The 24,942-nt window shown below is 40.6% G+C and overlaps 1 protein-coding gene and 1 pseudogene across 2 annotated transcripts in view; one reads left to right on the top strand and one right to left on the bottom strand.

Moving 5' to 3' along the window:
- Positions 1-980: 980 nt before the first annotated feature.
- Srpx (sushi repeat containing protein X-linked) overlaps positions 981-24,942 on the bottom strand; it is an 82,280-nt gene continuing 58,318 nt past the window's right edge. For both annotated transcript variants that reach the window (XM_052171406.1, XM_052171407.1), the window contains 6 exons: positions 17,348-17,474; positions 14,268-14,389; positions 12,452-12,631; positions 10,731-10,864; positions 8,356-8,477; positions 981-1,524 (listed from right to left, as the gene is read on the bottom strand). In XM_052171406.1, the coding sequence (XP_052027366.1) occupies positions 1,341-1,524; positions 8,356-8,477; positions 10,731-10,864; positions 12,452-12,631; positions 14,268-14,389; positions 17,348-17,474 (869 nt within the window). In that variant the 3' untranslated portion in view covers positions 981-1,340. The remainder of the gene's footprint in view (positions 1,525-8,355; positions 8,478-10,730; positions 10,865-12,451; positions 12,632-14,267; positions 14,390-17,347; positions 17,475-24,942) is intronic.
- Positions 11,247-12,333, top strand: LOC127675424 (glyceraldehyde-3-phosphate dehydrogenase-like; annotated as a pseudogene).

The following is a 24,942-nucleotide window of genomic DNA, read 5'->3' as shown; positions in this document are numbered from 1 at the left end:
AGAGTGCTTTGAATGAATTAGGTAAATTCCTTTAGTGCTATTATCCCGTGGGCACAGGGTAGTTTGTAAAGGTTATTATCACTTGACATTCCTCCTCCATTTGTGTTTTTTCCTTTAATCTGATACATATGAATGAAGCAGTAGTTAAAGAGTGGTTTTTACTATAAAAGAGGAAAACAGTAAATTTTTCTACATAGAATGTAAATCTATTTAAAGGTTGGCGTTTACTCTGTCTAAACTTCGATGAGAATATTGTTCACCCTACCTCCTGTTTTAAGGCACTACATGTTGGAACTTGAACTTACTATAATTTCCCTATTTTGTCTAAGAATAGATTATAGGCCAAAGTGATACCAAAAATGTTTAGAAATATTTGACTAGGAGGACAATCTAATTGTTTATTAAATGCCAAGGTGTGATTTTCTAGGCTCAGCCATTTAAAAATGCAAATGCAGGTCCCATAAGTAAAGCTGACCTCTCTGAAAAGGGATCTGATGTGAATCTCAGCCTCTCTGCATGGGGTGCAGTAAAGAATTCAGTCCTACTGGCCCATCATGCTTTTTCATTCATAAACTCAGGAATGATTGGTTCCAGGGCTCCATACATCATTCAACTTGTGATTTAAAAAAATAGAACAGTACTTACCTGTAATCTCTGTGCATCCCCTTTCATACTTTAAACCTCTCTGGATTACTTATAGTGCCTCATAAAAGGGAAGTGATTTGCAAATAGTTTTTGTATTACATTGGGGGAAAACTCCATACAATTTCAGCATGGACATCATGTAGCTTTGTCTGACTATTTTCAATTCGCTATTCTTCCACGTGGGAATGTAGCTCTCTCATCTTGGTTGATTCCTTGGACAGGATTACAGCTTCCTTTTCTTAAGATAAGCAAAGAATCATGGCTTGAAAACTAGTGATCATGCGCAGCAAAGCAGCCTGGTGCTTGATTACTTTTGAAAGGTGAGTTTTAGTAAGTTTGCTTCAAAATATTTTATTAACAAAAGACTTATATAAACAATAAAAGAAAAGGAAAACATGCTTCCCACTAAATAATATGCTGAGAGCATGGGCGTGGCTGTAGCTTCTAATTTCATCAGCAGCAATGGACTAAAGGGAGAGTTAGAATAGATATATTTGTATGTTTTTTTAAAAATGTTTCAAAGTTTAAAAAAAGTATTGTGCCAATGTGTAAGAGCAAAGAAAGCACATAATAAAATAGACTTTAAAAATTACAAATGAAAATCTGTACAACAAGGGTATTTTTAAGGCCATCCCACAGGCACTGTAGTATGCAATAAGAGATGAGGCACTGCCAGGAATGTAACAGCCCATCCATCAGGTGTGGCAAGTTTGGCCCATCTCAGCCTGCAGGACCATCTCTTCTTTTCTCAGCGGGAAAGTGTCAATGAGGTTAAAGAGTGCCATTGGTGTCACTAGGGAGACGTAACGTTCTTTATCCATGCCATGTTTATCCACTAGGACCATGCTGAAGGAGTAGAGTGGGATTCGAAGCAACAGCCTGGAAGAAACAAAAAGAAGACTTGTCTGTGTTCAACCCCAAATCCCAAGACATCAAGGGACCAAACATAGCCCTCTGAGAATACTATGCAGAGAAATACTTGATGCCATGAAGGACTGAATCATTTTTATGCCCTCACTCAAGCTACTCAAAGTGTAGACCTTGGACCCATAGTATCAGATGAGGACTTGCTCAGAAAGACACTTGCTCGCCGCATGCCTTTAATCCCAGCACTTGGGAGGCAGAGGCAGGCAGATTTCTGAGTACAAGGCCAACCTGGTCGAGAGAGTGAGTTCCAGGACAGCTGGGTCTACACAGAGAAACCCTGTCTCGAAAAACCAAAAGAAAGAAAGAAAGAAAGAAAGAAAGAAAGAAAGAAAGAAAGAAAGAAAGAAAGAAAGAAAGAAAGAAAGAAAGAAAGGAAGAAAGGAAGGAAGGAAGGAAGGAAGGAAGGAAGGAAGGAAGGAAGAAAGAAAGGAAGAAAGAAAGGAAGAAAGGGAAAGAAAGAAAGGAAAAGAAAGAAAGGAAAAGAAAGAAAGGAAAAGAAAAGAAAGGAAAAGAAAAGAAAGGAAAAGAAAAGAAAAACACTTGCTCATGTCTAACCTCTGACCTCATTACATAAAACAATCAGAATATGTAATATTAGTAATATCTCCAGATAATTGGCATTCAAAAGAAAGGCTGAGGCACTCTGCTTTACATTATTAAGGTCTGGAAGATCTCAGGCTGACTATGGTACTATAAACCAAAAGTGGTTATGAGGGGTCTAGAACAGTGATTATCATCAAGACTGTTCACCACTCAGAGGGCACACGTTTAGTTGTTATAAGAAGGGGCTAGATACTACTGGCATCTAACTGATTGATACTAGATATGTTGATATATTTATCCTACAATGTACAGGGCAACCTTGTAGCCAAACAATTTCAGCCCGAAATGTCAAAAGAGCCAAGGTAGAGGAAGCCTGGACAAGGTAAATTTGATTAAAGTAACATTCAAAAATGTATAGTGATGACCTATTCAGTGACTATTTCAGGAGTGTAATTAGAACTGTATGGGCTAGGTCTACAGTTAGACACTTTTACTTAATTTGCCTATAATTTGTACCACAAATAATTTTTAAAAATAGTCAGGTATGGTTTCAACTGTGTGGTGTTTTTTCTATATTTCAACATGTGGATTTAATCTATGCAGATGTTTTCTATCAATACCAGCATATTTAAATGAGAAAGCCAAGAGGAAAGTAAACAGACAGCTGAGCCCAGGGAAATAATAAGGCCACCCAATCTCCTCTCCTGGATTTTGTTCCTGTTGGAATGTCTCCAGGTTATATAAGAGGCACAACATGCACTGTTGTCTGAATTTAAAGTGTAAGTTTTCCTATCATGAATGATTGTGAGGTGGTTTGTTTGCATAAAAATGAGCTGGGCAGTCGTAGTGCATGCCTTTAATCCCAGCACTTAGGAGGCAAAGGAAGGTAGCTATCTGTGCGTTTGAGGAAAGACTGGTGTACAGAGAGAGTTCTAGGACAGCTACATACATAGAGGAGATCCTGTCTCGAAAAACAAAGGGGAGGTGCAGGTAGAACAAAAGAAACAAACAAACAAACAAAGATGGTGAGATGGGTAGGCCAGGGAAAGGTAGGGATGAATTAGAAGAATATATAATTTACATGTATGGAAATGCCATAAGGAAACCCACTCATTTTCATGCTAAGTTGAAAAACTAATAAAAATATCATTGCATAAAATAACAACCGAATACACATATTAAAAAGCAGTTTCATGGAAGGGAGGCGTAATTAATACTTTTCCCAGTGGTAAGCTGATGTGCTAATCCCTGTTAGTGACTAGAAGATGATTACACTGCCTCCATCAGGCAGCCACTGTCTAAGTGCTGGAGGTAAGTTCAACCTCAAGGGCTGCCCAGAAAAGTGGAGGAGTGAGAAACTAAGGAGGGTGGGAAGCAGAAAAGGGGCAAGGGATGCTGTGGCTGGAGCTTGCAGGTAAGGATAGCTAGATGAAGCAATGCAATAAGTGGTTCTATAACACTTATGAGGCCAGAATGATAACAGCCTGGAGGCTATTCTATATGTTCTTTGTGACTGTTGTACATTGACTAACACAGATTATACACACACACACACACACACACACACACACACACACACACACACACAAAAACCACCATGGAAAATAAGAAATGGTCACAACAGCAACAGCAACAGGAATGGGTCCCGCTGGAGCTGAGACTCTACAGACATCTCAGAGACAAGTGACAGGGCATCTCACAGATTGTGCTTTTGGCATGAGTGATGAGGATGGCAGTATTTCTGGGCTGCACAATGACTATCATCAGATTGCAGTTCTTCCTGAGTCACCTTCCTGGGAAGTCTAAGAATCATATCATTATTAAAGTGATGTTCTTCTTGGTCCCGGTCATCCTTAAGATAGAAAATTACTCTCAGTAGGGCATGACTTAACTTACACATTCAAATAGAAAAGAAGTGGGGGAAAAGAAGAAGGTGGGTGGTGACCTGGCAACAGCAGCCACCCAGCCTTTCATTTCTGTTAATTATCTTTAATACTATCTCAATGGCCTAACAAGTATTAGAAATCGTTACTCTAACTAGACTAGAAAATTTCTAGATTATCCAGGCATACTGATTCATTTTGCCTTTCTTCCTGTTTTCTATTCATTGAGTAAATCATGGCCCTTCATTTTTGTTGTAACACAAACAGAAAAATAGTATAACATCCATCTGCCAAGTACTTTGTGCCCCTCTGGAATGTCTTATGAAGATAACTGTAGCCGGACATGGAATTTACTAGGTGATAGAAGCTGCTCAGCAAACTTTTTTTTTTCAAAATTGACAATAAGCGAGTAGTTCTTGAAATGCAGTTCCTAGATAACTTGCCAGTTATACAAACTCTTAGGATCTACCTTAAACCTACCAAATCCAAAAACATAGGGAGCAAGCAAAAGAACAAAAATTTCACCCTGCAGAAAATCATGATGTCGGCTAAAATTTGATAACCATCACAAAATTCATTTAAGTAGCTCATTTGTAACAAATCATTATCAGCCTACAGAGCTCTATATTGGCCCCAATGTACAGGCTATAAAATAATAGATCTTTACCCTAATGTAGATTTCTCTGTTCTTCATTTTTAAACAGTTCAAAATTTCATCAAGACTTTATTAATGTTGTATCATATATCTGTGTATCTGTCTACCATCTTCTATTATCCTAAGAAAGTAATTTTACAAACTCTGAAGCAAGTGTGTATGTGGTACAGGTGTGTCTGTGTTTGTATGTGTGTACATATACCATACATGTTCAGGTACATGTGCATGTGTTGATGTCGCAGCCCAAGGTTGACATAAGGAGTCTGTCTCAATGACTTTCCATCTTATTTACCAAATTAGGATCTCTCAGTTCAACTCAGAGCTCACTGATAAGGCTAATCTTGATAGTCACCTTGCTCCAGAGATCCCTGCCTCTGTCTGCTAAGGCTGGAGTTACAGACAGGCCCATCATGTCTTCGTGACCTTTATTTGGGTTCTGAGCATCTGCTCTTATTTCATACTTATGAGGCAAGCATTTTATCTACTGAACCATCTTCTCAGTCCTCTGCAATAAGTTTTGGCTAAGTAACTGATAAATAGTATGATGGAAAAGGTTCTCTCTCTCCCTCCCTTCCTCCCTCCCTCCCTCCCTCCCTCCCTCCCTCTCTCCCTCTGTCTTTCTCTCTTCTCTCTTCTCTCTCTCTCTCTCTCTCTCTCTCTCTCTCTCTCTCTCTCTCTCTCTCTGTGTGTGTGTGTGTGTGTGTGATCTAGATCCAAGCTAGAATCATCCTAAAAAAGGTAACCTCAATAGAGAAAATGCATCCACCAGATCGGCTTGCCTGTGGGGGCAGTTTTTAAATTTATGACTGATGTGGGAAGGCCCAGGAGATTGACAGTAGTATCACCTTTGTGCCGGTGGTCCTGTATGTTATAAAAGTGCAAGCTGAGCAGGCCAGGGGTGACAGTCAAGAGTCAGTGCTCCACTATAGCCTCTGCTTTAGTTCCTGAATCCAGGTTTCATCTTGCCAAATGATGCTAGCTTGTAACTTGGTGGCATAAATCTAACCAGGGTATCTCACCATGATATACTCTTAGGAAATTTTTGTGAACTTTTTTGAACACATTGGGTGTTATTCACCAAATGCTATTTCATTGTTTTCATAAATATAAGTCACTGCATTTTACAAACTTCCTTGAAATTCAATTGTAATTATGTGATTAGTTCTGGCTAATGGACTGGTGGTATAGGTGATGTGCAACATTTCCAAGGATAGACACAAAAGATTAAGGTATAATTTGGGTGTAAATGTCCTCCAAAGGCCCATGTGTTGAAGTTTATTTCTTTACTACTGGGACACAGTACTGAGTACACTAGTGGCACTACTGGGATATGGTAGACTCTTTGAGAAATGAGGTCTACCATGACACTTTTAGGTCTTTTGGAGGCATCTTGAAAAGGATCATGAAACCCTGGTCTCCTTGTCTCGCTATCTCCTAGATCTTGATATAAACAATTTATGTGACTATGTGCTCCATACATGATGGGTAACCTTTACTGGAAACTCAAAGCAATTGGAATGGAGCTTCCCCATTTCCAATTATAGACTTTAGGATCATGACCAAAAGAAACATTTATATGAGTTACTTGTCTTGGGTATTCTGATAAAATAGCAAGAACCAGACTAACACCATTGTTTCCTTTTATTCTCTTTCTTCCTCATTTTAAGAAAATTGAAATGGCATGGGTGTCTCAGATGTTAATGTACAAGACAATGAACCCATATGGGAGTCTAAAGGATAATGAGGCATTTGGAACCTTGAAACCAGAGACTTGCTCTGTCTCCTGCATTGTACAAAAGAACAAAGTTATGCAGGAAAGGAAGATTTTAAGGAATGTTAGTTTGACTTAATTACCCATGTCACAGTGGTCAAGAGATACAAGAAAAAAAATGTTATTCTGAAATTGCCTTTTAACTATTGAATCTCACTTCAATACAACATTACTCAAGGTCTGGCTATTAGGGCTCTAGCGTTAGAAGTATGGCAGAAAAGAGATATAACTATTAAGACAGGGGTATGAATAAGTGCTCTGTATGGATGAAGCAAAAAGCCATTAAGCCCTGAACGGGCTGCTTAGTATCTGCCCTAATGCTAGAAGAAACTGGTGCTAAGTCATTTTATTTTCACATCCTCCTCTCCTTCTAAGTCACATACAAACACACACACACACACAAATACATATACAATATGCATACAGAAACACATACACACATATACACACATATACATATACCACATGACATACACACATACAGACACACATACACATACAAATATACTCTACACACATACCACAACATGTACACACATACAGACACACACAGTATACACACATGCCACACCACACATACAGCTATACACCACAAACAGGGATATATTTACACATACACACAGAGACATATACATACACACATATGCACACATACACACACATACCACACACTACACATACATACAGACTCAAATACACATACATATGCACACATACACCACACCACAATGCACATACAGAGACACACACATATGCACACACACACATATACCACATATACACAAATATACATGCATACTACACACCACACACATATACTCACATACACACACATCCTACACACCACACACATATACTTACATACACACACATCCTACACACCACATATACATATACACTCATACACACACATACCACACACATACACAGACACACACACACACACACCACCTACACACATACAGGCACCCATACATATACGTACATACATACACACATATGCGTGCATAATAATACACATACCACACAAGTATACACATATACATACATAAGCAAACATATACATACATACCACACACCACACACATACACACTTAAATCTACCACACACATATTATAGATAAGCATACAAACACAGACACACATATACATACACATACACATATACATACAAACACATACCACACACACATACATATGCACACAAACACATGCATACAGATATACTACACACATATAGATAAGCATACACACAGACACACATACATATACACACATACAAACACACACATACCACACCACACACACACATACAGACACACACACAACACCACATACACACACACATACAGACATACACCATACATGCATACATACCACACATTGAACCACACACATACACATACACACACACACACACAACACCACATACACACACACATACAGACATACACCATACATGCATACATACCATACATTGAACCACACACATACACACACACACACACACACACCACCACATACATACAGACATACACCATACATGCATACATACCACCCATTGAAACACACACACACACACACACATATTCACATATACCCGGCCACACACATACACACATATACCACACACCAGAGAGATAGGAAGAGGGAGAGGTAGAGGAAGAGGGAGGGTATGAGAGAGAGGAGAATAAATTTGTTAGAGGGGGAAGAAGAAAACACTAGCAATTTCCAGTTGCATAATTCAGTCAGACATGCAGGAACAGGCCAATTAGCATGATTATAATACTCCCAGAATAAAAGCAATTAAACACTGAAAGTTGCCTGAGCTAAATATTGAATAGAGAAAAAAAATCAGGAAAACTGACCAGCTACAAGAGCACCCATGGTGAGATGCAGACAATGAAATGTAAGGACAAAATGCTCCCTACCTGAGCTGCAGAGCTAGAGCTGGAGGCATAATCTTTGCTCTGATCCTGCCGATGAGGGTTGGGAAGACTCCTACCAGCTCCACCACGGTGACATGTCGGAGATCCAGGCCACACTGTGCTTGCTGAAGGAACAACAAACGGGAGGTATGAGTGGAACTAAGGAACTGCAGAGGCACCCCAGCAATGGGCTTCTTGTGGGTGCTTCTTTGCCAATGCCAAATTGTTCTGACAACAGTTGAGAAACTAAGGCTAAGTGAGTGCCTAGAAAACCTAAGTAACTTCCTAGAGGAATTATACAAAATAGCCTGGCAATGGGAGAGAATGTAGCAAGTCCTACAGTGTCTTGATGTGTATATGTGCTAGGGTGAGGGGAACGATAACCTGGGAGGGTTCCCCCTTCTCAGATAAGAAGGAGAGGGGGAATGGGAAAGGATCTGAGTGAGAGGGGACTGAGAAGAGAAGGGGCACTGATATTGGGATGTAAAGTGAATAAATAAATATATTTAAAGAAAACAATCTAGATCCAAAATACCATAACCAGCCAAATAATCAGCAATTTAGCAAGGGCCTGAGGAAGCTGGGATGGTCTAAGACTGAGGGCTACAAAAACTTCTCCAAAAGAGGCACATAATAAATAGTCATGTTCACAGTGATGCAATGGCTTTTAACCTAATGATTCAATTCTATCACTACAATCTATAAACAGATAAAAAACAAATGTACAGATGAATAAATGTTATTGTGGCTATTAAAATCTAACTTGCGGGCTGGAGAGATGGCTCAGCAGTTAAGAGCACTGACTGCTCTTCTGAAGGTCCTGAGTTCAAATACTAGCAACCACATAGTGGCTCACAACCATCAGTAATGGAGATCTGATGCCCTCTTCTGGGGTGTCTGAAGACAGCTACAGTGTACTTACATATAATAAATAAATAAATAAATAAATAAATAAATAAATAAATAAATAAATCTTAATAAAAAATCTAACTTGCAAAACACAGCAACAATAGGCCAATTTTGGTGCATGAGCCAAGGTTTACCTGTGTAGAAGAAAGGCAAGTTTCTTGGCTTATTCTTTTTGTACAGATAAAAAGAGCTCAAGAAATGTGTGGCCATGCCAGGCTGCTATGTTAAGGCCCATAAAACCAGGTAAACAAATACATTTGCATTTAATGAGGAGCAAGGTGGTTGTGCTGGATAGTTTCATCTCACCTTCACATAAGCTAAAGTCATCCGAGAGGAGGGAACCTCAATTGAAAAAAATGCCTCCATGAGATCCAGCTTTAGGGTATATTTTTAATTAGTGATTGATGGGAGAGGGCCCAGCCTATTGTAAGTGATGCCATGCCTGGCCTGGCAGTGCTGGGTTCTATAAGGGAGCAGGCTGAGCCAACCATGAGAAGCAAGTCAGTGAGCAGCATCTCCCATGGCCTCTGCGTCAGCTCCTGTCCCCAGGTTCCAGCCCTGCTTGAGTTCCATTCCTGACTTCCTTCAGTAATGGATTATGATCTTGAAGTGTAAGCCAAATAAACACTTTCCTTGCCAAATGGGTTTGGTCATGGTGTTTCATTAGATCAGTAGTGGCCCTAACTAAGACATAGGTATACAAGGGCATGTAGGGTGAAGGGGCTTTAGTAAACAGATTTAGTAAATTTGGTTCTTATCAAGGTAGCCCATACATTTCATATAATTCTTCCTAGTTCACGGGCAACCTGTTCAGATGACCAAAAAAAAGTGAAAGACTCATTATTCACTTTATTTATGCTGATGTGTGTAGTAAATCTCTGCCTTTGATTAAACCAAGAATGTTCTAACAGGAATAGAGATCCTACAAAAGAAGTAAGTGTAGCACATCCTGCTTCTTTGGTGTTTGGTAACATTGACCATTCATTGCTAAGCAACTTGAAGACTAAATCAGGCAACTTCTAGTGTGATGCTTACAGTTTCTACCCTTCCCTGACATGTAGCAACAAAATTCACCTCCATTTGAGTTGGGGATGTTCCCAGGAAGGGATATGGTGCCTAGAGGCCCTTGGATGCCTTTCATCTCCTTGGCCAGTCTACTAGGAAGATACTTGATGGATCACCTTCAGTCTATGAATGTGCTGGACAGGATCAGCAAAGACAATTGTTCTTTGGCTGGGCCTGGACAACATGTCAATTAAGCCTATTAGCAAAGACAGAGAAACCTCACTGGTTGGAGAATGATTAGGTTAGCTCTGGGAAGTCAATGTTAATAAGATTATGCACCAGCACCAGAAATGAATGACTGCCTCTAAAGTGCTGGTCCCTTCTGGCCTTTGCTTTTAGTGAAGTGCCTGTCTTCATCCTGTCAGAGGTTTCCCTCCCACCTTGGCTCTGCCTTCAGGTCTCACCTGTAGCATTCCCAGCTGCAGTCTGTAGAGGAGGTTTCGAGCTGTGGGTGTAGACACAATGAGGAGTCGCCTTTTCTCATAAAACTGATCCAGAAGTGCAGCTGCTGTTCTGACACCAACATTGACATTCATCGCTGTAATCAGAAATGGCCACATGAGTTCCAAAGCTCTCTCTAAGTTCTGGCTTGATCTAGCCAGTCCCATATGAAACCAAGTTATACCCTTAGATGAGACTTCAAAGGTAAGTACTTGATTTGAAAAGTGAATTTGTGAAGCTGGTGCAAAGGATGGGCAAATGTTGGGCACTAGTTTTCTCTTTCTGCTTTAACAAATTGTATTAAAGTTAGTGGCTTAACCTAACATAAATTCATTGTTCTTTCAATATGGCCATGGAGAACATGGGTTAAGGTGTTTTTTTTTAAATTATAGTTCTGACATATAAACTTATGATAAGCTCTCGGCTCCTCCCTGTTCCAGAGACAGACGCATCTTTTTGTGCAGTGCCAGCATCGTCCTGTAGACAAAATGGTGAAGGTCGGTGTGAACTGATTTGGCCGTACTGGGTGCCTGGTTACCAGGGCTATCTTCTGCTCTACATCTGGCAAAGTGGAGATTGTTGCCATCAATGACCCCTTCATTGACCTCAACTACATGGTCTACATGCTCCAGTCTGACTCCACCCATGGCAAAATTCAACAGCACAGTCAAGGCTGAGAATGGGAAGCTTGTCATTAACAGGAAGACCATCACCATCTTCCAGGAGCAAGATCCTGCTAACATAAAATGGGGTGATGCTTGTGCTGGGTACGTTGTGGTGTCTACTGGCATCTTCACCACCATGGAGAAGGCTGGGCCAACTTGAAGGGTGGGGACAAAAGGGTCATCATCTCTGCCCCTTCTGCCGATGCCCACATGTTCATGGTGGGTGTGAACCACGAGAAATATGACAACTCACTCAAGATTGTCAGCAATGCATCCTGCACCACCAACTGCTTAGCTCCCCTGGCCAAGGTCATCCATGGCAACTTTGGTATTGTGGAAGGTCTCATGACCACTGTCCATGCCATCACTGCCACTTAGAAGACTGTGGATGGCTCCTCTGGGAAGCTGTGGCATGATGGCCATGGGGCTGCCCAGAATATCATCTCTGCATCCACTGGTGCTGCCAAGGCTGTGGGCAAGGTCATCCCAGAGCTGAACAGGAAGCTCATTGGCATGGCCTTCTGTGTTCCTACCCTCAATGTGGATCTGGAGAAACCTGCCAAGTATGATGACATACTTGGTGGCGAAGCAGGCATCTGAGGGCCCACTGAAGGGCATCCTGGGCTACACTGAGGACCAGGTTGTCTCCTGTGACTTCAACAGCAACTCCCACTCTTCCACCTTTGATGCTTGGGATGGCATTGCTCTCAATGACAACTTTGTAAAGCTCATTTCCTGGCATGACAATGAATATGGCTACAGCAACAGGGTGGTGGACCTCATGGCCTCCATGGCCTCCAAGGAGTCAGAAGCCCTGGCCCGCCCACCCCAGCAAGAGAGCAAGAGAGAGGCCCTCGATTCTGAGGAGTCCCTGTCCCAACTGCGGCAGAGATTTACTTAGCACCTTTGTTCACTTTATGTACTTTACAACATAGAGGATCTAAAGCTGCTTTTGACCTGCCCTGGAATCAGGGGGGTTCCAAGTCTGCTCCTATCTGGAGAAAGAACTGCACACATACCTGCACAGCTGGGCTCTGTGCCAGACCAAGCCAGATTGGATTGGCATACTCGGGCAGGACTACCCTGAAGCTCATAGCCGCCAATACAGGAGAACTCACAGGTGGCTCCATAATTGTCACCATCGCTGGAACACTTCATGTAACCATTCTCTGGGGCATTGAGCTTGCCACAGCGTCTGACTGTAGGAAACACAAATCCAAAGTAACCCTGAGCATGCTTCCATAAAGTAACCAGAGAAGGTGAGGTCTCAACTTTGTTATGAAGTTATACATTGTCTAGTGAAATGAGTTCCAGGCAGTGATGGCTATTCTCTAATGCCCCATAATGGTCACAACCCATACCAATGAGACCTTTGAGATAGTGGCATTAGCTCCCTCATGACATAGATGAGGAGACTGGGCTCTGACTAATAAATTATACTGACAAGCTGCCTAAACCATGAAAAATAAAATTTTTTAAAATATTTTTCTCAAAAGATCTTCACCAATCCTACATCAGATAGAGGGCTAATATCCAATATACATAAAGAACTCAAGAAATTAGACTCCAGAAAACCAAACAACCCTATTAAAATATGGGGTACAGAGTTAAACAAAGAATTCTCACCTGAAGAACTTCGGATGGCGGAGAAGCATCTTAAAAAATGCTCAACTTCATTAGTCATTAGGGAAATGCAAATCAAAACAACCCTGAGATTTCACCTTACACCAGTCAGAATGGGTAAGATTAAATATTCAGGAGACAGCAGGTGTTGGAGAGGGTGTGGAGAAAGAGGAACACTCCTCCACTGCTGGTGGGGTTGCAAATTGGTACAACCACTCTGGAAATCAGTCTGGCGGTTCCTCCGAAAACTGGGCACCTCACTTCCAGAAGATCCTGCTATACCACTCCTGGGCATATACCCAGAGGATTCCCCACCATGTAATAAGGATACATGCTCTACTATGTTCATAGCAGCCCTATTTATAATTGCCAGATGCTGGAAAGAACCCAGGTATCCCTCAACAGAAGAGTGGATGCAAAAAATGTGGTATATCTACACAATGGAGTACTATTCAGCCATTAGAAACAATGAATCCATGAAATTCTTAGGCAAATGGATGGAGCTAGAGAACATCATACTAAGTGAGGTAACCCAGACTGAAAAGGTGAATCATGGTATGCACTCACTAATAAGTGGATATTAACCTAGAAAACTGGAATACCCAAAACATAATTCACACATCAAATGAGGTACAAGAAGAAAAGGAGGAGTGGCCCCTGGTTCTGGAAAGACTCGGTGAAGCAGTATTCGACAAAACCAGAACGGGGAAGTGGGAAGGGGTGGGTGGGAGGACAGGGGAAGAGAAGGGGGCTTATGGGACTTTCAGGGAGTAGGGGGCTAGAAAAGGGGAAATCATTTGAAATGTAAATAAATTATATCGAATAAAAAAAATTAAAAAAAAAGAAAAAAATATTTTTCTCAGGTAGACCAAAGGTTTGAAAGACAAAAAGCATGACCTTTAAGTGGCCTAAAGGAAGGGACTTCATACTACTCTGGTCATTGCCAGCAATTGAGCTATTATCTCAGTGATGGAAAAATCATTTTTCTTGAATAGGTAGCTATGGGCCCCTGTCAAACTAGTCCTATTCCCGACATAACCTACTCACATTGAAATCCAGGCGTTTAGATGGTTCAGCTTCATGAAAACCTAATTCATAGCAGGCAGTAGTCCTACTACTGGGGCATTCAGAGTGATCTGGCTTGAGAATCTATCCCCTCTCTCTTTTTGACTTTCCAGTAACTCAACAAGCATCAGGAAGCAGCAGTCTCACCTCTTACTTTAACTCGAAACTTGCAAGTTCCCTTGTTCTCGGCTCTGTCATAGACTGTATACTCAATCTTGTGGTCTCCTTCTGGAAAATTCGAGCCTGGAGGAAGGCCTTTCAGAATAACACTTGAGGAAGAAAGCAGAAATATCCAGGATTACGCTTGTGTACCTAACAAGTAGGTATTGAGTTCTGAGTCTATACAAGACAGAGAGGAGAGTTCTGATAAAGGGCGGCTTCTGGGCCCTTTAGCCAGAACAGAGGTCCTGAGAGGAATGGGGTCCCCTGTATCATGAGAACAATTTGTGGTCAGAAAAATAGAAGTCTTCAGCTAAGGGGCGATTCAATTTGTTTGTTTGTTTGTTTTATTCGTTTGTTGCTATGTCACAGAACAGAGGCCAAGGGCCCTTATTTCAAGCTGAGCCTGTATATTTTACCTGTTGGGCAGATAACTCAATGCTTTGTGAGGAAAATTACTTTGGAGTACATTTTCATTGGCCATTTGGCAATTTTGGCCTGTAACAGGTACTAGAGTGTTCTTTGCTTTAGCTCATCAGCATCAGTGATGACATTTCTGAGCAAATGGTAAAAAAGTCTCTCGGAACCCTTGACTATCCGAATACTGTAATAGTAAGAGCAAAATCTGTTGTTTGCTTTATATAAATCTCACACATGTCAGGCATGATTTTATTATTTATTATTTAATTTAATCCTCATGGAACTCCCTTTAGGTAGAAAAAAAGCCTCTGTCTCACAAATAAGGAAACTAAGCCAACAGAAGGCTAAAGGACTTGGCCAAAATTGCATAACAAGGGGTGACTATGGCATCTATCCTAGCAATTTGACAACAATCCCAGCAGATATAACATAATCAATGACAGCTTTTGGCTAATTTTTAAGATATAAAAAACTCCCCTTCCCATTCCTGTTCCTAGGAATTATGATATTTGATAATAATGGGCATGCAGAAGTATCATTGTCACCATTAAGGAAAACTATTCACATAGGTGTGACATGATTACAAGGCTTATGAACTCAGAAGTCCCACACTTTTGACTTTAATGGCCTTAAGATCCTTAGAGAGCAAAGGTAATTCAGATAAACCCAAAAAGAGTAATCACTCAAATATGAGTGGCTGCTAATTTCTCTGAGACTCCATTTCATTATGAAAATAACAGGAGTCACTAAGGGGACTGAAAAAGAAGCATCCATGATAGAGCTTGCCAGTACATCCTTCCCTTTGGAAGCAGACTATAGAAAGATGCTGAGGAGGAGAGTCCCAGAACATGTCCAGGAAAGCAAGGAGCCCAAGAATGAGTTAAACATGGGACATGTCAGCTTTCCCTGAACACATGCTATCACAGACTACATCTAAGCTGCTAAACAGAGGGTCAGGGGCCACCATGGTACTTTTGTTAAATGTCATCATTTGAACCCTAATAACAGGTCCTCTCCAAAACGGCAAAGGTTTTAGGTAAATGAAGAGTCATATGGTAACCTGACATTTTAGATTTTGAATTTATTATATAAGACTGCAACTGTTGTAGAAATCTAAGAACTGGTTATATTCCAGGGGCTGAGTCAGGATGTGTACAAGACTGTCACAAGTTAAGGATAAACAGCGGCTAACCCCTCCTCCATTTTGCCAACTCTGACTTGATTTTCTACATTTTATGTGTATGTGTGTGTGTATGAGTGTGTGTATGAGTGTGTATTATATTGTATAGGAATGTTGATGTGTGTATAGTGAGTTGCTTTATTCCTATGACTTATCTTTTAAACTCAATTCTATAAAGTTTCTCCTAGAGGTTTTATGATCTGTATATGTAGGAAGAGTAAATATTTTTAATGATTGAACTCTATCTCTGAGAAACTACAGTTGAAAAATATCCTAATCCTGTTATTTTAAGTAGATGACATGCTGGGGGGGGGATTGCTAGAGTGTGGGAATAAAATGTGAATAAGAGACTTAACTTCTCTACTAGTAAATGATATGCAATTGCTAATAATTGTGAACAAAACTCTTTTGTCTTGAGCCTCTCAAGGTTGACAAGATTCTAGAAACTGTCCCTGCCTCATGGCCCAAAATGATATAAGTCAGAAGCTTATTGTCTAGGTATGTGACCTGTGTCAGAAGATCTAAGCGAGCCGTGAACTTCAATTGATACATCGGCATGCTGACATGAAGTCGAGGTCTCCGGGGAAATAGTTAGGGTACAGGTCCAAATGGTATGTTAGAACAATGTGTGGGTAACTCACTAACTGTGACTACCCAGTTACTCAGCTGGACACTAAACTCTGAATGCAGTGGGACTGGAAAACAGACTTGGGGCAGGGAAGAAACCAAAGGACATCTTCACTTGGATAACAAGCATTTGATGTGCTCAAAAGGTTAAAAACAAAAGTGAAAAGTTTCGAAGCAGGAATAGACAATAGACACAGAACGGAAAAGTACTGCATCAAAGTCCAGCACTTGGCTTAGCATGGGATACACAGAAGCCTCACCAATATGTCTGAGGGCTTAGGAAGGCCTTGGGACATGAGAAGGAGCCCTTTTTATAAACAGCAGGAGAAAGTAGATCCTGGAATTAACCAGTTACCTTCTTTCTCATTTGCTTCCTTTCTTTCTTCCTTCCCTCTACCCCTTCTTACTTGTCTCCCTGTCTTCTATCAATAAATATTAGCTGAGTGCTATGTGCCAAGTCCAGTTCTTGCCTTTAGGAATGATACTGAAGACAGATAATAAAAATCATAGCAACAAACTTCATAGTACATTAGATGGTGACCAGAGGGTACTCTGTCTGAAACATAGATTGGCATAGATACATCCCGCTCTTGGTAGTAAGCATTTCATATTCAGGAAATGTTCTGACTTTCCTAAAAGACAACATAGGTTGGTGATGTAGCTCAGCACCAGTGCTTATCTAAAATGTATAAGGCTTCAAGGAGGGAGAGGGAGAAAGGGAGGGGGATACAGAGAGGGAAGGGAGGATGGAAAGGGAGAGGGAGAGGGAGAGGGAGGGAGAGAGGGAGAGAGAGAAAGGGAGAGGGAACATTCCAGATGCCAAGTTTCATGTTTAACTTACTCAGTAAGAATCCCATCTGCTGTATCTCTTCCCTCCGGGGTGTCCCAGGTCACCCGGACTGTCAGCTTATTGGGCTCAGCTATACGCTCTTTCACACTTGGGCACTTGATTCTAGGAGGTTCCATATCTTGAAAACATAACCCAATCAAGAAATATATTAAACTGGTGGCCTACACTCCCAGTCTAAAAAGCCGAGACCTCTAGATACTTGCCCTTTCTGAAGAGACAGTTCACTCTGGATTTCTCTTCTATCCTTTCATCCTGCCCTTTCTAGACTGCTGGGTTTTAAAGAACATTTAGGACTTACCTGCACAAACAGGCCTGCCATCCTATGCCCTTGCAACATGTACTGTGTGTACACTTCCTAACTCTGCACACTGAATTGGCAACAGCACAATTACTTAGCTAAAGCCAGAAGCCATTTAGCTTTAGGGACTGATTTAAAGATACTGTTGTAGAATAGCAGGCAAAGGCATTATCACCTGCTTAGATTCAATTGAGTGCAACAAATCTTTCATGAATGCCAACTTTATCCAAGTGTGTCATTCCAAATGCTGGCATTGGAGGTGGAAATGTATCTGATGCTAAAAACTTATCTGAGTTTATAGCGTATTTCATCATAAATCACATATAGCAGGAGACAGAACAGCACTGTTCTGGATGAGGCAAACTTGAATGGCATGAATTTTGTAATGGAGATCACCTCTCTCAGCTTATATATGTTCACACTGAGGCTCACCAGGGTTTAGGTGCTGTATTTGAGTTACTCCACCCCCTCCATAACAAGATGGGTTGATAATGAGGGCTGGGAATGACTGAGATGTTAATTATACATTGGGTTGTTGCCTGTAATCAAAGCTGAAGTGAAATCACAGGAGGAAATTATAAAGTTTGCCGCTCGGTCCTTGATGCCAAGAAGACAGGAATATATTTAAAGACAGTGAGCAGCAGTCAGTTTTGCATTGCCTCCAGATCACCCAATAATTATCTAAATGCTATTACAACCTGGGTGAAAGTTAAACGTCCCTTCTGATACGGAATCACTCGTCCCAGAGACTAAAGGCGTCGAGTAAATGTCTCCATATGCCTTCCTCGGTATCTTATCTACGGATTTCTCATTTTATGTAGTGTAAAAACACACTTATGAATATTGAATATTTTCTCAAACAGTTTTACCTTTACTTATTTCAGTTTGCTTTCACCCAATGTCATGCTTCAATGGACTATGAATTTTCAGCCTTATTACACTGATCTGAAACTAAGTAACTATCATATTTCATTGAATTTAAGTCATGATCAAGTATAAGAAGCATCCCAACACTAATGACATTAAAATGTGAAAGTTATAACTTACAAATTAATAAAATAATTATGTATGTGCTGAAATATATCTGAAGTATACATTTGCAGTTACTAGGTTCTTTATAATAATCCCTTTGGTTTTTTTTTTTTTTTACTATGCTAGGTAATACAAGGCATGCTTTCATAATTCAGGTGAGTGTTCCAAAGTCTTGGGTGAACCAGAAAAATAAGTGTTGAATGTCTGCTTCCCATTGGTCAGAGATAGCTGACAACTGCTTTCTAGAAAATATGTTTACGTAAAAGGTAAAATAGAGACAGGGAGGCTGAGGACAGGTTATTGATTTCCATGTGTAATTACATTGTGTTAGCATGTATGAGAGTGAAGAAAGCGTCTTGCTCTCTGCAGCAGGTAAAATAAATGTGACTGATACACTGTCTGTTTTCCCTGTGTCAACTAGGTGAAATGACAGTGCAAACAAATACACTCCAAAGTAGGTTATCTGGGGGAAGAATCTCAGAGGTTCCCAAAGACGGCTTGTGTCTGTTTAACAATGAACAGTCAAAAGGGACCTAGTTGTTTAGAAAGAGAGCTTCTCCAAACACAAAATAAATAAAAGCCACACCAGAGAGGAAGTAATTTTTTCTGAACCCTATGTGCCCAATCCATGCATCCAAAGTGCTCCTTTTACATCTGCTCATTGAATTTTCACACCTAATGTTAAGTCCAAGTAAACTACTAAAAACTATTATTAACATTCATATTTATACACTGGAAAGCATGTCTTCTCTTTTGGAATTTCCTTGGTCTGGCATTTAAATACACTATTCTACGTCTCAAAAGAAATTTAAGAACTCAAGTGCTCCTTCGTGTGTGTGTGTGTGTGTGTGTGTGTGTGTGTGTGTGTGTGTGTGTTGTGTGTGTGTGTTGTTGTTGTTGTTGTTGATGATGATGATGATGATGACTTGGTATTTGCATCCAACCTTTATGTGCATATACTTTTGAAATTACTTACCACAGCTTTCCTATAAGCCCTTAGAGAAATCAGAAAGGCTGGATTCTAAAGCCTCCTAAAACAACTGCCTTCTTTCTCAATTGATAGGACCAGCCCATGAAACAGTTGATGCTCCAGAGAGCTAAGGTTTTTATTCCCCAGTTACCCGTGGCCACCATAGCTTTTTTTAAGTTAGGATAGATTTCCATGCATGAAATAGAGAAAGTTACTATAGAAACATAATTACTATTCCCTTTGAAGTCCAGATGCGTGCAAAGACAGTTATTGTGTGGAAATCCTGAAGTCCCCGTGAAACTCATTCTCTGTTCTATGTCCCATTCATTGGAGATTTTTTGACAAATGATGTCCTGTCTCTGTAGTCCCCTTTCCTTTCTGAGTTAGAAAGTACAATAATCAAATACATTGTAGTGTATCAAACTTGGCAGCAGAACTATTTACCCAGGAATCTTTAACATGTTTAACCAGACAGGCACTTGCAATAGGGAAGAGCTTCTAGGGAATGTCTTGGTCAACAACTAACAATAAACTCAAAGATCCTCAGTCAGCCTCAGACCTAGGTTATTGTTACAGAATCTGGCAACTTTAGATTTCACAGGTTTAGAGGCAGTTGCTATGAAAAGCAATTCAAATGGTGTTAGTTCATGGAGGGAGGCAAGAAAACAGAGGGTTGTTGGGAGAGAAGAGGGAAAGATTGAAATTTAGTCAGACTCTAGTCAACTTTGCTTTCCTGAGTCAAAGTGCTTTATATGTTCAGGAAGGCTATCCTGCATCCCTTAGTCCCGTAATCATTATCACCTGAGCTATTATTATGACTAGCAGCGGGCAGCTGACCCCACAGAATGCTACCTAAATTTCTACCTCACAGTGTTTCTTTAATCAGTAAGTTAGCTGTATGAAATCACTAAGTTCTGGTCTGTTGCAAGGCAACAAACGAAGGAAACAAACATATGAGTTTGAGGGTGGGAGGGAAGAAAAGGAGAGGAAAATAATACAATTGCATTTTAATTAGAAGTATAGTTTTTTTTAAAAAAGAACTTGAGAGTGATGATGGGGGTCAGAGTCATCGATCTCCTGGGGCCACAAGGAGTGCCTGGCTGCCATAGACAAAACAAAACTTCTCTTTGAAAACTTGCCTAATTGTTTCCTTGCTCCAGCCAGAGGATAGTCCCTGCAGATGGCTCTGGGAAATGGCTCCGTTTCTTTGGCACTAAACGACCTCAAGGAACTTTCCAGAAACAACAAAAGAAACAAGAAGGGAAAGCAATGAGCAAGCACCACAATTAATGATGCCCAACCACAGAGTCATTAATATTAGAGTCAGCCACTCCAAGTTTGACTGTTCAGTTATAGTGGTAAGTCATGAGAAGCAGAAATGTGACCAGGATTTCCATCAATCAAATGGTTTTAAGCCTGAAATTAGATTCCTGATGGAATGTGTATTTGCAAGCCTGGAGAAAATTTATATAAGATCATCTGTAACAATGCACTTGTGCATTTATTCTTAGCTCTGCTAGTATTTGTAGCAATGAAAAATGAATCGTAGCCCAACAAAAATCCCCGTGGGGCACTGGTTAAACTGAGACATTAGACAGCCAAATGTCTGCCATAAATTTCAGTATCTTCTCTTTCAAAGATTTTTTTTTTTATTCCAGGATTTAACTTGCGATGCTGAATCCCTGACTACTTTACTCTGTAGGAAATAGTTTTTAAAAAGAGAGGAATTTCAACAACCAAATTGGTTTGTACATTGTCCTTTGTTAAAGAAAATAGGTACTCTCTTCACGCCAAAAGGCATTTGCTAATTTTTCTTTATCCACGTTTTTAAAACTGTCTTTAATTTTTTCTTCCTGTTTTGGAGTAGGAAAATGTTCCAGTTCACAGTAGAAAGGTGTGTCTACTTAAAATGTGGTCTTTAAATTAAGATTTGTGTTCATTCTTGCTGCCCATTGTTCTGTAGAACCAAATTAATGAAATTTGACAGAAATTAAAATGCCTTAAACAATGCTAGCTCCAGTCAGTGTGGGGAAGGTCTTCTCAACTTCTTCACCCCATTGTAGCTTACACTATGCCTTTCTTCCACCCACATGATCCTACTCACTTCTTATATGGCTGAATTTGACTTTAGTCTGAGTGAGAGAATTAATTTGACTTGTGGCACTTACAAATTAGCCAGACCTCAGAACTGAACATCTTGGAGTCAAAGTAAGCCCAGTGTCCTTATTCCTTCCCAGTTTGGAAGAGAACTGGGTTAACTTTCTCAGGACTCAGCACAGTTCTGGCCAAAATGTGCTGTTTAAGGTTGTGTGGAAACCTGGGAACAACTCAAGCACCATGTGTCAGCTCCTAAAATAGGCAAGCCTCTAAGTTATGCTCAAGGAAGCCTTGTTCCTGCCAGCACACAAGCAAACTTATTAATAAAGCCAAAGGAGTAAATGATAGCTTTGGAGTACAACTCTTTGGTGACAAACTCCAGCTTGTCTGTCACCAAAATCACATTGCCAGCATACGTCTTCTGTTTTTGTCATTTAGTGCAAAGCTCTTGGGTACCCGCACCCCCTTTCCATTTCCACCTTGTTGTTTACCCAATTTCCATTTCTGCCATATACTTGAACCTTGTCTCAGTAAATGGAAAGATAAATTGCCTGAAATTGGGGTTCATTTCTTCCTTTCTTCCCTCTCCCTCTGGGCAAGTTCCAGGGCCATCTGGTCTGGCTTTAGACATGCTTGCTGCTTTTTGAGAACAATCAGCATTTTCTTTCCATTGTTGTGCACAATCTGGAAATCTGAACAGTATGTCCCTGGAGTACCCTGCCAAAGCTTACTTAGCAGAAAGAGTTTGGGGCTTCTCCTCTCCAGCACCATAATCTCTGCTCCTTTCCTCCCAATATGAGGGAACCAAGATATGATTGGCTTCTTTTGGTTTGTTTTCAAGAGCTAGTTTGCACACAGGGAGCAAAGCACTGGGAGATACCAGAGGCAGCATCTGTGAAGTGCCCTTCTCCGCTGAACACATGGACTTAGTGGTGGGCATGTCTAGATCTCACCCCTCAGCATACTCTATCTATCCTCACTGAGCAGGGGTTCACAGGAAAGGTACACTAGGATTCAGGAGACACTGCCTAACCAGAGAAAGGTGATTCTGCCATTGTGTTGGCACTTAGCTTTGTCATATCATCCCCTTTAGGGTCAGGACTATATCTGAACACAATACTGTGTATATTCCTTTGCCAACTGGGTACCACATTGGTCTCACTGACATGAGAAAGAGAGCAGAAAGGCAGTAGAAGATATTGTATTTCTATAATGACCATAAATGAATATTTCCTGAGCTCTTCCTTCTCATCCATCGTGATGTTAAATCACTGGGGCATGAAGAGCTGTGGCCGACTCAACCATTTTACTATTACTCTTCTAGCCTGTACTAAATAGTGGATTCTGCCTGTAAAGAGCTGTCAATAATAACATTGCAATGGTCAATCTTGGCTGCCAAATCCAATAATTTGATAATTGACTAGGGAGTTGATGGGACACCCCACTGCTTATGCCTATGTGGGTATTTCCAATGGTGATTAACTATGGGAAAGAGACATCCTAAATATAGGTGGCCCCATCCCATACTCTGGAGCCTAGATGAAATAAAATGTGGAAAAGGAGAAATCTAACAAATGTACTAAGCCTTTCATTTTCCTCTTTCTCTCCCACACTCCCCTGTCTATGAGACTCTCTCCTAGATGCCCCCTCTCCTAGACACCATGAGGTGATCTCTGCCCTTCCCAGCATGATGAACTGAAGGTAGCCATGAGCCAAAATAGATCTTCCTGGGAGTTATCAAAGTCAAGTATTTTATCATAGTAATGAAAAACTGATACAGAATACAGTTGTGGCTTTACTCTTTCATTTTCATTAATGTACTTTTACTTTGAGTTTTTAAATTATTTTTTATAATTTTTATTATGTGTGTGTGTGTGTGTGTATTAAGTATGTATATGCCATGTGTATGTGGTTGCCATCAGAGGACAGAAAAGGACACCAGATCACCCTGGAGCAGAGTTGCAGGCAGATAAGCCTACCAACTTGGGTGCTGGGAACTAAATTCAAGTCTACTGTAAGAACAGTGTATGTACATATATTCTCAATCACTGAAGCATATCTCTTGCTTTTCTTATGCTTTTGTAACCAGGTCCCTCTGATATATTTCCTTGTGTTTGAAAAACTTAAAATGACTTTTGTCCTGACCATTGCCCAATAAAAAAAGTAAAAAATAATTTGGGTTTATTGTTTTCAAGTGGATTAAACTATGGTATAGGCTATAACAGTTAAAGCAGGGTATGGATTACATCTTCAACTGATTTCTTGTTATAACATCAGAGTAATAACAACATGTTACTAATAATGACAATGGACAGTGATAACATCATGGAAAACCTCCCAAGCTCCAGCCAGAGATGCTGTCTCATATTGGTTCCCAGAGGACATCATCAGATTCAAATCTTGATCTTGAAGTAACTACCCCTGCCTCCTAGAACATTGAGCAATCAAGGAATTGCTGTGTTAAAATATATTAGGAGACTGAACTAGTCCGTTTCCTGCAGAATGGGCAGACACAGGCAGGACAGGATGAAGGTTCCTATAGGCAGGACAGGATGCAGGTTCCTATAACCAGCTGCTTTTGGCATCCTAGGACCAAATCAATCCCTTGATTTAGCAACTTCAGCACAGAGAATTTGGGGACATAATCTCAGGCATGGCTCTGTGCAACCTCAAGCAAGTCAAGTGAGGTCTCAGCTTTCCTTCACAGAAAAGATGGGTGGGGAGGAGTTAGGGATGAATATGTTGAAAGTACATTGTATGAAAATTTCAAAGAATAGATAAAATTCTATTTTGAAACAATGTGAAGTTGGGTGTTAATGTTCCTTAAGAGCAGGGCCTGACATCTCTCACAGTGTAAGAGTAAATGACCCTCTGCAACAGTGGTGCCCAAGCACTTGCACAGGAACTTGAGAACAATATCAGTACTTCAGAGATTCAGGCTCTAGCATCTGTCAGTGCAGAATACACTGCCCTAGGTATGCTAGGTACCCCAATGTCTAAAGAGAGAGCAGAATTCAAAGGTACGATTTGGCTTTAGGTCTGCTGGATCTCATGGTTCTACCATCTAAGTATTTTCCTCCTAGTGCTGATGCTTCTGCTCTGAGAACAGTGGCTTTGAGTAAAAAGATACTACACTCCTTCCTATTTTAATTCCTGAATCCAGCTTTCCATCTTCAGCTCACTCCAGAA

The sequence above is a fragment of the Apodemus sylvaticus genome, chromosome X, assembly GCF_947179515.1.
Source record: "Apodemus sylvaticus chromosome X, mApoSyl1.1, whole genome shotgun sequence".
Taxonomy (NCBI): Eukaryota; Metazoa; Chordata; class Mammalia; order Rodentia; family Muridae; genus Apodemus; species Apodemus sylvaticus.
Note: the sequence above shows the minus strand (reverse complement) of the source record. Positions and strands in the feature narration are given on the sequence as shown.